The sequence below is a fragment of the Peromyscus leucopus genome, chromosome 23 (genome assembly GCF_004664715.2).
Source record: "Peromyscus leucopus breed LL Stock chromosome 23, UCI_PerLeu_2.1, whole genome shotgun sequence".
NCBI lineage: Eukaryota > Metazoa > Chordata > Mammalia > Rodentia > Cricetidae > Peromyscus > Peromyscus leucopus.
The window spans coordinates 32583665-32599721 of NC_051082.1; the positions used below are offsets into that span (position 1 = coordinate 32583665).

At 45.3% G+C, this 16057-nt stretch overlaps 1 protein-coding gene across 1 annotated transcript in view; it reads right to left on the reverse strand.

The window, feature by feature from the left end:
• Ubl3 (ubiquitin like 3) overlaps positions 1–15851 on the reverse strand; it is a 50212-nt gene extending 34361 nt beyond the window's left edge. Inside the window, exon 1 of the mRNA XM_028878056.2 lies at positions 15392–15851. Within this exon, the coding sequence (XP_028733889.1) occupies positions 15392–15418 (27 nt within the window). The 5' untranslated portion in view covers positions 15419–15851. The remainder of the gene's footprint in view (positions 1–15391) is intronic.
• Between the last annotated feature and the right edge of the window lie 206 nt (positions 15852–16057).

Genomic DNA, 16057 nt, shown 5'->3' on the forward strand with positions numbered 1-16057 from the left:
CAGTATGTAACAGTTTGCATTCTCAGACAGCAGACTCAATAAAAACCCAAGCACTGGAAATTTTCTCTGTAAGGCTCTCCCCCTTCTTCAATGCTTCCAATAAAAGCCATTTAAAGACAATCTCAAATGCTCCACTTTTCAAAGCCTTCCTTTCAAATTGCTAACAGAAAGTGTGACTACATAAGCTTTGTATTTGAACTCTGGATAATATTAATACTGATGATTTTTAAGGCATGATTAGGGATTAGGGGTGTTTTAAAAAGAACTACAATGTAGTTATATAATCACATATTTTGTCAGTTTCCTTTTATGTACCTTTTTCAAAACTATTCTTCATCAGTAAGGCCACCATTTTTTGTAAAGAAAAAAGTTAGAAAAGAGCATACTGGCAAATTAGAAATAATTCAGAAAGAATCCAAGGATGTGCTTTCACTCAAAGAATTAATAATCAACTTTCATCAACGTCAAGGAATGGACAGCAAGATCTGAGACCTGTCACAGGATAACTCAAGGACATCCCCACTCCCAAACTTTTCTGTCGGAACTACGAGGATAGAATGTCAGTTTACCCTTGAGAACCCACCCTAAAGGCTGTCTCCAGTGTTGAGATAAAGGTCTCTTATTTACTCACAGCACTAACCCAGGTGACTCTCTGCCTTTGGGGGGAAGCCCTATCAACTTCCTAGTGACAGTAGTGTGTCAGCGACCCACAACGAGGTATACCAGGATCCAGAGTCTCGGGGAGGGGCCCTTAGCCACGTTACAGATGTTCCACATTCTTTGTGACCCATGAGACTTTCACTCATGGGTCCTATTATCTGAAACTTCGTTTAACATTAAAAAATATGTGTAACTTTTTCTACTCTATTCACAGGCCGTCGTCTATGAACAGCAGCACTAAAAACAGCAGACTAGGTTCTATGTGCAGTGAACTGACCACATGCGGAAGACCCCGACTTGATCCTTGTAATGCTTCCATGTCTTTGCCGCTTTGATTTCCTTCTTCCAGACAGGGCTGGAAGATCACACAGCCCAGCCCTCGACAATCAGTCCTCCTTGCTCAGATGCCGGCGCTGAGGTCACGGTGGACAGCACCACAGCCAGCCTGTATGCTACCTTTCTGCCATAGTCAATAGCTCAGGACACCTCCCCTGAGTCCTATCAAGTTCCGGAAACAATGCCTGCGTTTAAATCCTGGCTTCCTCAGGCAGCAGCAAAGTGCTCAAAAATCTCTTTTCAGCTTCCTTAGCTGTAAAATAGGGCAGTACTGATCTCAGAGACTTGTAGAGAACTCTTCCGAGAGCACGTAGAGAGCACTTAGACTAGTGCTGGCCTGGCCCATCAATACTTGCTCACTGAGTTGTATTTAACTGCTGAAAGTGACACGAGGCAAGGAGATGTAGGTAGGAAAAGGATCTGTGATAAAAAGCTATGAAATGTTTGCCATTTCCTTAACCTACTAACGAGATATGTATTTGATTACACCAGCTTCATCAGAGTCTCCCTTACTCCACTAAACTGACCACCGAGAACAATGGAATGCCTAGCCTGTAACACAGAAAACACACACACACACACACACACACACACACACACACACACACAAATACTTTTTTAAAAAGTCACAGAAGTCCACTTACCTCATTATGGAGGTTAATTGTATAAATCACATTACTACCCTGTCCAATGAAATAGCCACCAACTACATGTTCCTATTTCTACTTTAACTAAATACAGTCCTCCATTACACTAGCCAAACTAGAAATGCTCAACAGTCTCAGGCCACTAGTGACTAGCTTACTGCACAGAGCTACAGGGCTAGTCAACATTTTGAGCGTTCACTGTGCTAGGTACTGATAAACCAGCCTGCCTCCATCTTAGGCCTGGAAGCCATCTTCTAATAAGGCAAATTAGGTTCATCCCTGTTTATGATTAAACCTGTTTCTCAAGGATTGGGCTGTACCCTACCTGTAACCTTAACTACAAATGGTTTTGCACTGCCAGGAATGGCAATCATGTCTTTGTTTCAGAAAGTTGTACTGACCATCTTGCAAACCTACCTTTGTTTCAGAAGGTTGTTATGACTACCTTGACAACCTGCTGCTATGACTACCTTGTTACGACCACCTGGCAATCATCTTTTGTTTCAGGAAGAACTAACTTGTTACACTTATGTTCTGCTCCTGTAACCCACCTATTTCCCCATCAAATCCTCCATTTGGAAACCCCCAACTCCTGAGCTATAAGCCTTGTTTTTCACACATCCAATGCTGACCTCTCGAACCCCACCTTAGGGGGAAGCAGGCCTTGTATAGTAATAAAAAAGGCTGCTTTAATTAATTGTTTGTTTTACTGAATTTGTTCATGATGATTTGGGTCGGTAGTCTTTCTCCTCGAATCTTTGGGATTAACAGTACTGTGCTAGGCCCAGGCAGGGGTACAGAAAGATAAGCCACCTTTGTCCTTAAAGCATGCATGTCTGCTGGTGTGCCAACAGCAATAGTCACAATTGCTAGAACAGAGCTAGCAGTATTTATGAGAGCAACCGGTTCCGTGGTGCCTACTCTGAATTCTAGACCAACGAGCAACATTCTCATCCTTCATCAACTCCTGAACCTGCCTTCTCTCTGCAGGCCGGATTTGGTTCAGGCAGCCTTCCACAGCAAGAGATACTGTGACTGCGCCCTACATATTCCTGAACCATCAGAACCAAAGATGTCAACATCTGAGCACAATGTTAGTTCTGTCCCTCGGGTGCATACACCAAAGGGAAAAACCATCCTGCCATTCTGGTGTTTTCCTTGTCTCTCCGAGGAGACAGCTCCAAGGAGATAGCTTTGACCAACCGTCTCGGTGGGTTTACAGTTCCCAGCGTGTGGCTTACTAAGTGACTGCTGCCTGGTCACACTACAGACAGCACGGAGGAGCTAACTGCAAAGGATGAGAGGCACAGTTGAGGCAGACCAGCCTGGAGGAGGAAAGAGAAGCAAAGGAAGAAAAGCAACCAGCAAAGGGCAAGATTTGTGGCCAAGCAGGGCGACGGCAGGCCATGAGACAGGCCTGGAAGCCTAGTGCTGGAGCCTGAATGCTTCCCTGGCTGGGAGCCTGGTCCCATTAGCCAGCCAAGGAAGACCAGCCACTGTCAAGCAAAACAGCCAGATAAAAGAGGCTTTCAAAAAGCAAACCTGGAGAAAGGATGCAAGGCATATAGTGACAGAAAGAAGTCTCCTGGAGGGTAAAGGTGCTAAGGACAGTGCAAGGGAATTATTTCAGAGACCGGGAGGAAAATAATTGGCTCTAACTACTGACAGGCTCTACCCAGCACAGTGGCATCTAAATATGTTGCTACCCAAATTAATGAAGAAGAAAGTGAGATCACTTTATATTAGCAATAGACAAGGCCAGAAGCACAACTGAACTTTAAAGGCTGACAGAAGAAACAGTGAAGACTGGCTATGAGGGACCAGTGACATCACACCTAACTTTCCACTGAAAACAACTACAACACGCTATGACCATCCCGTCCCGATACCCTAGCTCTTTGAAACGAGGGAGGGGTAAGGAGCAAGGGCATGGGAAGATGTCATGGTCTTCGGGCACTTGCCAATGACTAGGAAAGGCGCCAGAGAAAGCTTAATCCATCTTCCTAACCCACAAAAACAAACCCTGGGATTTCGTACTACCAAAGTAGCCAGGAACTGAGGACCCTAGGTAAAAGGGACCATCTTTTTAATGTGCAAGCCTGGCGTCCACTCAACCTCTGTCCCTAAGGCACGTGCTGAATCACACATAACCCAGCTGAGAGTTGGGAAAGCAGGAAAAGGCTAAAAAGAAAGCTAAGGAGCCAGTGGAGGTAGCACACGCCTTTAATCCCAGCACTCGGGAAGGCAGAGGCAGGCGGATCTCTGTGAGTTCAAGACCAGCCGGGTCTACAGAGTGAGTTCCAGGACAGCCAGAGATACACAGAGAAACCCTGTCTCGAACCACCCCCCAAAAAAAGAAGAAAGAAAGAAAGCTAAGAAGGGCTCTCATCTAGCCTCACTCACTGTACTTGAAATCCAGAATTTACTAAGAAGAGGCATCTTGGTAGACACCACACTTCAACTCAGACCTTAACAGGGCCACACACCAGAGAAAGGATATCAGGATAGGATGAATTCGGCCACATGTCACATCTCAATCACAGACATGCACTTGAGAATGTGTCTCTAACTGCCAAGGGAGAACAGGAGAGCCTACCTGGAGAAATAGACTGTTATTCAGATCTTCTATATTTTTTCATCACAATCCAAGGAAAAACAATCAGATAATTAAAAACAAGAGCATAGAAACATTTCATAATAGTGAGTAAGGCACCCAAGAAAACACAAGCCTATCGTGAGAAACTGAACCTACAAGTACTTTACAAAACTCAGTCACTGGGTACTGGAAAGAGAAAATAATGAATCACAAGACAGGCTGGCAGAAAATATCCAAACTGACATGGGGTGGGGTTGGTGGTAGATACCCATATAACTCAAGTCTAAAAGGGAAGGGAGACAACCAAATACACATACGTAACATGAGGTGCCTGACACTGAGCTCAGCTGAGACAGGCACTCAGCTGAGACAGGAGGATCATGGGTTTAAAACCAGCTAAAGCTGCACAGAAAGACTGTCTCAAAAACTAAAGGAGAGTCCACACCAGGAAAATTTCCAATTGACAAAAAGTAGCAAGCCCAAGGCAAACTCAAGGAAGGTGTGTGTCTACAACTGCACAAGAACTACCAGGAAAGACTCTCCACCAATCATAACCCTGAAAACCAAAGACAAATAATCATCCCAAAGGCAGCAAAGAGAAACGCTAGCCACAAGGGACGAGAGGCACAAAGGCTGACTTGAAGGCACAGTGAGGCCACATGCTCTGGAAACTACCTTGAGGGCATTCAAGCCACAGAACCTAAATTTAAAGATGAAAGCAAATGCACATGTTTGCACAGACATGGAGACTTCATTACCAGGAGACGTGTACACTAAAAGCATCACCAAAAGGAAGATATGCAAACACAGTAATATAAAAAAAAAAATATGAAGACCCCAGAGTATAATTGTTGGAATAATTTAAGTACATACTTCCTAAACAGCATTACTGCTATTACCATGGTTACTATTATTTCAACAATAACGATGTCTTTGGGTTTCAAATAGAGCAAAGTGCTGAAGAGGAGTAGACTGGACTAAAATGTAGTAAAGCCCTTCCGTTTTCCTGGGATTGAAGGCTGTAACTTTACCCCAGGCCCAAGTAAGGCAAAGAGCATGGTCACCTTCAGTGTAAGCAGAGAAGACAGGAAGAGGACTGGTAAGGAACACACTGAAGGCTGCTCAGAGTAAGTACTTTACACTTCCCAAAGGAAGGCAGAAACAGGAAGAACTGAGGGTGGGAGTGGAACACCGACCCAGGGAAGGCTATAACACAGTAGTTATCACACTGTAACAGAGCCCACTGGGCGATACTCAGACTTATTTCAAGGCCAGGTTGTGGAGGTCAAGGATGAGAGTGAAGAGATGGCAAAGGCTGTAGCAGACAGCTCCAAGAGGAGAGTGGAAAGAGAGCGCCCATGAATTCCCTCTCAGCCAGTGACCCAGCCTCACAGCCACAGGGCAGGACTTGAGAGGACTGAAGGATCATACAGTCTGTACAAACCTGGAAACTGTAATGCACTTCTTTCAACTGAATGTTTGGGGCAGGGAGTCAATAGCAAGCTACAGGTATAGCCCAGTGACTACCTAGCACGCTCAGCCCTGAGTGTGACCCCCAGAATCACAAAGCAAAGCAAGCAATACAGATACAGCAGATTGGGGTGATTAGTCAATTTGACTTAGTTGATACATATGGTGTATCACACCTGGGTTTCAGAAACTGTGAAGCACACAGGCCTCAACAAATGACCCATCTGTGAAGTCATAGGACAAACTGATGTTAATAACAAAACACAGGTAGACAATCTTAAATGTTACATAACACATTTCTAGGCGACCCATGCATGGGTCAACAGAACCACCTGAGTGGAAATCTTAGAGCATACCGAATTTTTTTTGAAACCTAAAAATGTTTTGAATTAAATGATAATAAAAAGAACATAGACTGAACCTGTGTGATGAGCTAATTTGTAGTTAGAAGGAGATTTCCTACATGAACAAATGTATGTACTAAAATGGGAGTGGCTGGTAACAATGACTGACTAAGAACAGCATGTTAAATTCTGTTCAAGTAGAAGGAAAGAGCAAATAGAAACCAGCAGACAATAAACTTTAAATTGCCTTCCTGAAATCACCAGGAGACACAAGTTACCAACAAGCAGATAGATCTTGAGAGCAGGGGTCATCAAAATGACAAGGACACTGAAAAAATTCAAGGGGAGGTGGAATTCAGGTGAATGGTCAGAACCCCGACAAAAGCAAAGTCTGACACACTAAGAATGCAGAGTGCTGCATGTGCTGAAGAAACAGTACCGGCAATCTCCAGAGAAAACCCCAGATGGCCCTGCTACTGAATTCCTCAGAACATTTATGGAGGAAATAAAATCAATACCCACAAACTCGTCCAAAAATTCAGAAACATTTCCCAGATCATCTGATAAGGTCAATATAACCTTGACACTTAGATCTCCCAAAGATTTTTTTTATAAGAAATTAAAACTGCTAATCAACCATTTCCATGAACAAAAATGCAAGCATTTGATGTGAGGGATAAGCTAGCATCTTAAAAACTGTGGGGCTGGGGAGATGGCTCAGCAATTAAGAGCACTTTGCTGCTCTTGCAGAGATCCAGGCTCCGTCGCCAGCACCCACATGGTCATTCATAACTATCAGTACATCCAGTTCTAGGGGATCCAATGTCCTCTGTGGCTTCTTTGGGTACCAGGCATGCATGTGGTGCACACACACATACTGACAACACACACATACATACATAAAGAAGTAAATCTGAAAAAGTATTTTTAAAAAGAGAATGCAGCTAGGCATGGTGGCATATTACAGCACTCAGAAGGCTGAACCGAGAGGATCAGTCCCAGGCTAGCCTGGGCTATCCAAATACACTGGAGACCTGGTCTCAAAACAAAAACAAAAGGGAAGAGGGAAGAGAGAAGGCATCATGAAATGGCCAGATTCATCTGGAAGGCTAGCGTTTTGTTTACTTATGAAATTGGTAACCTCCCCATTTATGACTTCAATAAATTAACATGTCTTTTGGCACAACAACTACAATCCTAAGAACTTTAAGAACTACTCACAAGACAGGAGCCATGTTTGGGAATAGTCCTTACACTATGGCTTCCCACAGCTTTTAAATTCCTGCCGTGATCTAAATATGTCCTGAAGAGTCAGGTATTGGGAGCTCCACCCCTAAGTAGCATGGGGAGTGGTGGGGACTTAGGAAAGGGATTCGGCCCTCTCCCCACTCCTCCCGGTCTCCTCTTCTCCTTCAGCAGGTTGTGTTCTCTAGACTAGAGCAACAGGAAAGGCAACAAAACCATGCTTGTGATATACAATTACATTCGCAATATAACTGGCATCTATTAGAATCAGTTTAAAATTACAGTGCGGTTCTATCCTTATTTGTATGGATGATGTTTATAATATCATTTTGTGCATGCATGACAAAAATGAGTATTTCTAAAGCAAAGTTTACTTTTCTATTAAAGAAAATTAAACATATTGCAAGAGCATTTTGTCTAGACATAGTGAAGTGTTGCCTAAATTAAGCACCTAAATGAGATATAATGCCAAACTTCAACAGTTTTCTTCACCAGGAAGAACATGTTTTTCCTCAAAAGCTAGTCATTACAAAAAGAAAATCCAGTCATGGACTATTGCCCAGAGAAGAGAGACCATTAGAAAATGCTAGTAGGTTTGACTCAGTCAACAGACAGTCCACATTGCAGATAAGCAGCTTCAGCATGAAGACAGAAGGAAAAAACTCAGTAGAACTAACTCAGCTCTTTACATGTCAACTTACGTGCTACACACATGAGACATTCCAACAGGCACCTGTACAGGGAGTTGTACCATGTAACAAACGCGACGCACAGTCTGGGAAGGAATCTGAGGCATCCGAAGGAAAACGTGCCCGAGGAACTCAGCAGTGACTGCCCATTTCAATGCCATCAGACCCAAATTCCCACCATGATTAGTGCTCCTAGCTATGAGACCTCAAGTTTCTCGTCCTCTAAGAAGGTAGCAGGAGCTCTGCTGATAATCCCACTCAAGTCTGGAGGCCAGGAGGCCAGCAGAAAAGCAGCACACTGAAGCTTTCCTAAGGCCGCACTACAACTCCTTCCGTCCAAGTGGTTCCCACTTTGTGACAGACACTGTCTCCCCAGCCTCCCTCATCTCCCCCACCATCTGAGCAGGAAGACCTAGTTACTGACCTACTCCACTTCACGCATGGTGACGGTCAATCCTGGCCCCTCCTAGTACCAAGTTAGAGTCCTCAGGCACAGACAGCCCAGGCCACTGCCCGCTTCAGGAGACTCTTCAGAGTTCCTTAAGCAGTGTCCTTGCTGCGAAAGTAAACCTTAAATTCTATCGCTACACATGTATCCCTGGTGGTCTTTTCCAGGTGGGCACCAACAATTTCTTCATGAGTGTGTCTGTCTATGCAGTGTCTCTGCAAATGATAGGCTACTGTGAAAAATACCAAGTATCCGCCCAGTAAACAGCAAGTACCCAACAAGCTTAAGTTCTCTAGGATCTCAAAGGAAAGCAATAGCTACAACTTTACCTTTAATTCATTTACCTAGTTCTTCACTACCAGGAATCTCACCTGTAGTTCCAGCTTCTTGAGAAGCTGAGGCAGGAGGATCTCTGGAGTTCAGGAGTTTGAGGCTACCTTTAACAACCTAACGGAGACTACTGGTTCAAACATCAACAACCTAAACACAGCCAAGAGCCAGTCAGCAAACTCCCAAATGTACAGACAACCAAAGACAGAGCAAGACCATGAACTGAAGACAACATTCTACGACATTTCACTTTACTGAAGACAGGCTCCTGAGCAACCTGCCCAGGCATCTTTTGCTCTTCCTTAATATGCATTATATTATAGACCGCTTAACTTTTACATCTACGGCAAATTATAGTCAGCACCCATAAAAAAGAGAAGGGTAAGCAGGCATCCTGATTTCAGGAAAAATACATATCAAACATCAGCTAAAACACCCAGGAAGCTTGGTCACTTACTACACTGGTTTCTGCACTATGCCATACAGTGCACAGACCTGCAACACGTGTCTATCCATTCGTGAGTCAAACAACACACGTACTTCACAGAACTAAAACAAATTAAGAGAGTAAAATGCTTGAGTCACTTTATACTTAACTATGTACGAATCTGTTTTGATCTTGGAACCACTAAAAGTATTAACACATTAATAAAAGTGCTGTTTCTGAACATCTCTCTCTAGTTCTTGAAACTGGTTTTCTAGCAGAAGAAGGTAAGTTTATTCTGACATTGGTTTTTCTTCCATTATTTTTATAGATTTGAGTTCTGGGTTTTGAGGTGAGGTCTCACAGACAGGCTGAGCTCAGACTTGGAACTGTCCTGCCTCAGCCTCCCTTTGGCTGGGACTGTTGGCATGTGGCTTTAAGAGCTGTCCTAAGGCAAAATGAAAACCCCAGCTCACAAAGAGGTGTAGATCCAGAGTAAGGCACATCACTTACCAACTCACAAAGTCACGATAGTTTCCATTCTATTATCAACTTAGTTTATCTTAGAAGTTAGCTACCTAATGATATTGCTAATAAAATTTCATTTTTTCCTGATGTCTTAGTTTTTGGGAAATTAGTTTTGTCTTTTGCTTCTACTGAGTCAAAATTCCCTGGAATTGTTTGCAGAGAAGGCCTTTCAACAGATGGGCAATATCTAAATGTACTCTTGGAATGTTCCTTCCACAGTACTGGATTCTTCAGCGCAGTAAGAACTTTCTCACTTGGGATTTAAAGTTTTGAAAGTAGAGCTTTGCCCATCATTTCAATCCTAAGTCAACAGCAGGCTCTATTAACTAGCTGCAGGAACGGATCAGTCACAAAACCTCCCAGCAGTTGACTTCATAGTGCTGTTCCTGGCCTCCTCACCCCACAATTCTCCCACCTTCCTCAGCAAACTTCATTCATGGTTAATCTAGACAGCAGGAAGGGAGGGAGGGAGGGAGGGAGGGAGGGAGGGAGGGAGGGAGGGAGGGAGGGAGGGAGGGAGGGGGAAAAGAGCTTACCCACACTCACACTGTGGGGGCCAGAAGTCTACCAACAGCAAGTTCTACTCTTTTTACTCTCAGACCTTAACTGACTTGCCTCACTTCGTTTTATAAGGCAGTGACCCAAAAGGGGCAGAAAGCTCAGGGCCTCCTCACATTTGCATACAAAGTTTGCAATTACAGTGTCTGCAGTACAAACAGAATTGACGGCCACCAAAACTCAGCTAGGCAAGCTTTGGCCCACGTTATAGTCTCAGCACTAAGACTGAGGCAGGAGGATTACTAGTGGGAAGCCAGCCTGGGCAACACAGCCAGTACTTGACTCAAAAAGCCCAAACAAGGGAAGTTAAACTAAGCACTCTGCATCCTATTTTAACCAAGCAGCAACTCAAAGCGATCACACTGGGCTGTTTCAAAACCCAACCTTCATGGACTGGGGGAAAAAATCCCCAATTCAGAATGACCCAAGGTGCCTGCCCAGGTTATTACGAATTGAAGTCACTCCACTTTCTTCTCCCAGAAAGAGTGGTTGTGGTAGTGGTAGTGGTCGTGGTAGAAAGGTGGTAGTGGCGCACACCTTTGATCCTGACACTTGGGAAGCAGAGGCATGCTTCTGTGACTTGGAGGCAGCCTGGTCTACAGAGTGAGTTCCAGGACAGCCAAGGATACAGAGAAACCCTGTCTCAAAAGAACCAAAAACCAAAAAGAAAAGAAAGCTGAAAACCAAAGCACATATGTGCTCCACACTGAGACGAGCAGAGCCAGCGCCGTCATCACTAATAGAAGGACACCCGAGCTTTAACATTTAACAGCGTGCTTTCCAGTTCAAAGTGCTAGTCAAAGAGGACAACGTAAACTCCCATCTACTAGCGGGGTGGAGCACTTTTATTTTTCTCTAAGTAACAAACCGGACCACTTCATGAGTCAAAGTTTTAAAAAGCCAATTCTGATTTAGAAATCATGGAAGATGTAACAAATCTAAGACACCTGTCCCCACCCCTGACCAAGCATAAGACCATCAACAAAAGCGCCCAAGGAAACATTTCGGAGAGAAAGGAAAGTCAGTCTGGACCTAGAAGGATGCATTTCAGCTCAAAACCTGGGAGTCACAGTCAAGTAAACCAACCGGAGGACCACTCAACAGAGAGAGGCTTCTGTTACCAAGTCACACAGACTGGCACCCGTACTCACTCACTCCTGAGCTGGAAGGGCTCTTCCGACTTCAACTGGAAACCAGTGTACGAGGCAGGAGATGAAAACGAGAAAGGAACTGTGAGCAAGGAGGGAGTCAGGCATTTATCTCGGATACTTTCCCATAGCCAGTTCTGTTCTCGGGATCTCATTCTGGGCTGGGCCCCTCCTCCCACGTCATTTCACTTTAACTTAGGAAACTGACCAAAGTTCATATTGAAAGAAAATTTATTTTACTTATTTCCTGCCCACTAGAGGGCTCCAAAAATATTTCTTTCGTGAATAGAAGAAATAAAACAAGTATTACAATCAGAATATTCTACTAAACACATGAAATACAGTGACAAAACTGTCAGGGTATCTTCTGTCCCCAGACTACAATCTATTGATCAGTAACTGTTCGGGCAACCCAACAAGCAGTTAGATAACAGGCCAAGTCCACTGTCCTCATACAGTTTCCTTTGCAGGTAGTTCCTTTTTCTTTCCGTTTTTGAGACAGGTCTCACTATGTAGCCCTTGCTGGCCTAAAACTTCCTATGCAAACCAGGCTGGCCTTGACCCCACAGGCTCTGCCTCCACCTCCAGAGCAATGGGTTAAAGGCGTGCACTGCCACACCCGGCTCACAGGTGGTTTGCAGATGGTTTTTGATGTAACAAGCGTCCTAAAGTCATACAGTCCAATTCTAGTCCAAAGTCCTAAGTGGTTTGCCAAGCGAAGAAACAGTCTCACGAGTCTCACATGCACATGTGCTGAGACCTTTCCCAGTCCAGAGTGAGGCCGCCCCCTTCGCCTGCTCTCCTCCCGAGTCCTGTCTGTCTTGACAGCTCGTGTCTTTTGTAGAGCAGCTCACAGTCACTGCACAAACACACACAATGGCGAATGCCCAAGGAGGAGCACAAACTGTGAACTCGGGTTAAAAACATAAGGGATCCACTTAAATGTGATGCAGTGGAGTTAAATTCTGCACCTTTATCTTCAGTTTTCCCACAGGGAGGCTGCTACACTGAGATATTAGTAAATAGAGTACTTCCAACTCTATCATTATTAACAAGAAAAACATCAGCATCTCCTGTATGCATATCTCCTGTACATAGAAACAGTCATGTTTCTAGAATGTGCACACACGGGCAGAGTGTGTGTGTGTGTGTGTGTGTGTGTGTGTGTGTGTGTGTATGTTTAGTGATAAGAAGGTTGCTTGCAAAAGGCTCCTGGCAAATTATTTTATAGAAGGTACAACAAATGCACTCATTACAGGGGCACTTTCCAAATTCAGATCATAAAAAAATGTTTTTTATAGTAAAACAAAAATGTACTTAATGGTTAAAAGTAAATTTTAAATGAGACTTCTATTTACAAAACTAAAACTGGTGTTAAAATACAGTTTGCAAAATGAGTCACAATGGTAGCCATAAGAAGACTTTACCCACACATCAAGTGATTTAGCAATTATCATCCATCTGGAAGGAATCACCGCAAATGAAACAGAGCAGGGGTTCTAACATCATGCTCCACCCCAGCTCCTGAGCAGGATGTTCCTAGGGCTGACAAGCACCATGAAGATGTAAGGGAACAGTAGAACATGTGTGTGTCTCAACAGCAGAGAGGAGCTGTCAACACTTGAAAGGTTCACATCACAGCACCGAAGAGGAAGGGGATTCTGTCTGCACTTGCAAGTTCAAGTTCAGAGGTCTGTGACAGCTTGTATCCTAATCAATCTAGAGCCGGGCTGCAAGGGAATGTTACCTTGTGGGCACATGGATGGGAGTGACGAGATGGCTTTCAGATGAAAAAGTAGTAAACCATCCTCACTCTAAGTCACCGATGCACACTCAAATTGTCAGTTACTAGTACAAGGAGTTTAACTAGGAAACATTAAATCAACAACTTCAAGCCAGTATTTAATATATTGTAAGTTTTTTTTTTTTAGTTGGGGGTCTAGGAACTTATCAAACAAAGACATGTTTGAAGGAAACCTAAAACTGAAGTAATGGAAAATGGAGGTTTAAAAGGTTTTCACAAACAATCGTATCCTCCAGCAAGATGAAGACGAGCTACAAAACCCACTTGGAGCTTGGAGGTCTGCACGGCGTCAGGCTACCTCTGAAGAGCATCATCAGGCAGTCTATGTTTATTACATAATACTGCTGTGCCCTTGCATATCACCTTTAATCAGGGATCTCGAAGCACCACTGAGTCATCAGGGCCTGAACACACAATCTCAAACAGACAAGTAGTTACAGTTTGTAATTGCAGCTATTAATAAAACCTTGCCCCTACTTCTATCCCCCAGCCCAACACAGCTCCCAATCTTCAGAGAGGGCATCCCCCAAACCACCTCAGTGTGTGGCTGATGCTGCCCGCCCCACTCTCCCTTTATCACTGGGCCTAAAGAAAGTAGTGGCCCTGTTTTAATGGCACAAACCTCTTCCATTACAACCTCTCTGACAGACTAAATGGTACTCAGGTGGTGTAGCCCGCACTGTGCCGATGGTGTAAAATGGAGGCTTTACAATGAGCCAATCTTTGCCGGAGGCTACGAGCCCACAGATCACTCATCAAACAGGGGAAATGGCATTTGCAGTTCTGTGTAGAGACCTCGCTAGGCAACTTTGAGAACAGTGTAAAGGGAACCATGGCAGCCACTCTAGCAGGCGAGAGACCGTTCCCTCTGTGCACATCAAGAAGGAAGGAACTAAAAGGACTGAGCCGGAGTTTAAAGACTCCGGAAGCAAAGGCTGTGTGCGGTGTGGCCGCCCAGGAGACAGACCCAGTGGTTCCTTTGCATTTGAATAGGTTATTAAGTGGGAAATCAAACAAACAAAATGTCTTTAAGCCAAGGTCAAAATACAGTTTAAGGGTCATTTTTCTTTTACGGATGTAAATGTTGTCCCCTCCATAGAAATATCTGACATTTTAAAAATGTAATCATTAGCAAAGTTCAGTTCTGATTTTGCACTGTAATGCACATACATTCAAATGTCAACTTGACATAAGTGGGTATGATTACATTGACTTCAATTCTTTCATAAACAGGATTATTCATCTCCCTGTTAAATGCATCGCCTGCCCTCGGGACTGCAAAGTGTCGTTTCACACTCCCACAAACCCACCCCTCAGCACTGTAAGGCTACAAAGTAACTGTCAGTCAACACGCTCAACAACCCTAACCTTCAGAAACCGAGGAGAAAAGCCTCAATAAACAAGAGCACTTTTTGTTTCCAGTTCTCGACGCCCAGTGATCCAGCTCAATAAGCATGTTTCATTGGCTTAAACAAACAAACAAAAACCTAAAATGCAATCCTGCTAAATATCGGAATATCTAGATAAAGAAGGATATCTTATGCGATCAACCTAGAGTCGAAAAACATTCTCAATAGCTCGGGTTGTCATAGCTGTTCAGCCAGACCTTTCGAAGGGGCTCGCGGCAAGACTTTTCCAAAGAGGTGCGCCTCTGTCCCTGAAACGTATCGGTAGCGTGCGCCTACTGCCCGAATTTAGTCTGTCACCGAGCGAGATCTCCTCTCCCTGCCCTAGGCATCCGGCAGGGCGCCCGTCCCCGGCTCTGCCCACACTGCCCCTGACGTCTTCCCGAAGCGTTTAAACCCAAGCTTTCAGAGCCTTCTAGCCATCGGGGAGGAATTTCCTCCGCTTCCAGCTGCATTCCCTGCCTCCGGCGACTTAGAAAACACAAACGAGCCAGTGACTCTCCGTGGTTTAAAAAAGAAAGAAAGAAAGCAGCAGCAAAACCACACCAAAAACCAGTGCTTCCTAAAAAAAAAAAGGGGGGGGGGAAGAAGTGACAACTTCCCCAAAGCCAAGTGGGGTGGCTTTGACACCAGTGATCCCCCAATACCCCCCCTCCCCGGCCCCAGAAACCTTCGCCCCGACGCCGGCGTCGTTTTCGGGTTAAATCAGATTGGAAACCACAAAGCAATCCGAACGTCAGAACTTATCGTTCACTTACCATATCCGCCGGGACATGACTGGACATCTTGCCTTTTGAGAGTGGGCCAGAGGTTTACGCAGAAAACAAAACAGCAAAGACAAGGGCCGAAGTGCTGGAGCTGCGGGCAATCGAAAACCTTCACAGTTCCGATCGGTTCCTCGCCGAGCTTCTCCAAAGAGGAAAACAACAGAAAACAACCACCACCACCACAACAACAAAGTAGAAGTTCCGTGGGAGCCCAGGAGGTTGTGGGGCGAGAGGCGCGAGGGGAGCCGGTCGTCAGCAGCAGTGGCAGCGCCAGGACCCGCCGCGCCAGGTGGACGGAGCCCAGTGACACACGGACATGGAGCGGGGTGGGAGGGGGTTAAATGCGCCGTCCTCCTCGCCGGGCCCAGGCGGTGATTCACACGCGCTCGCGACTCAGCTCCTCATTAAAGCCCCGGCGACCAAGTGTCCGGATAACTATGTGGCTACACATCGAGCGCCGCGGCTGAGGGCGGCCCGGGCCGCCGAGGGGCTCAGCGCGCGCCGCGGGGCCGCACAGCCGGGCCGCGCGCAGCCGCGCTCAAGGGCATCGACTGCGCCGGCCGCCGAGCCGAGCCGAGCCGAACCGGGCCGAGCCGAGCCGAGCCGAGCCGAGCGCAGCGCCGGAGGGGCTCAGGCCGCGGGCGCCTCGGCGCAGCC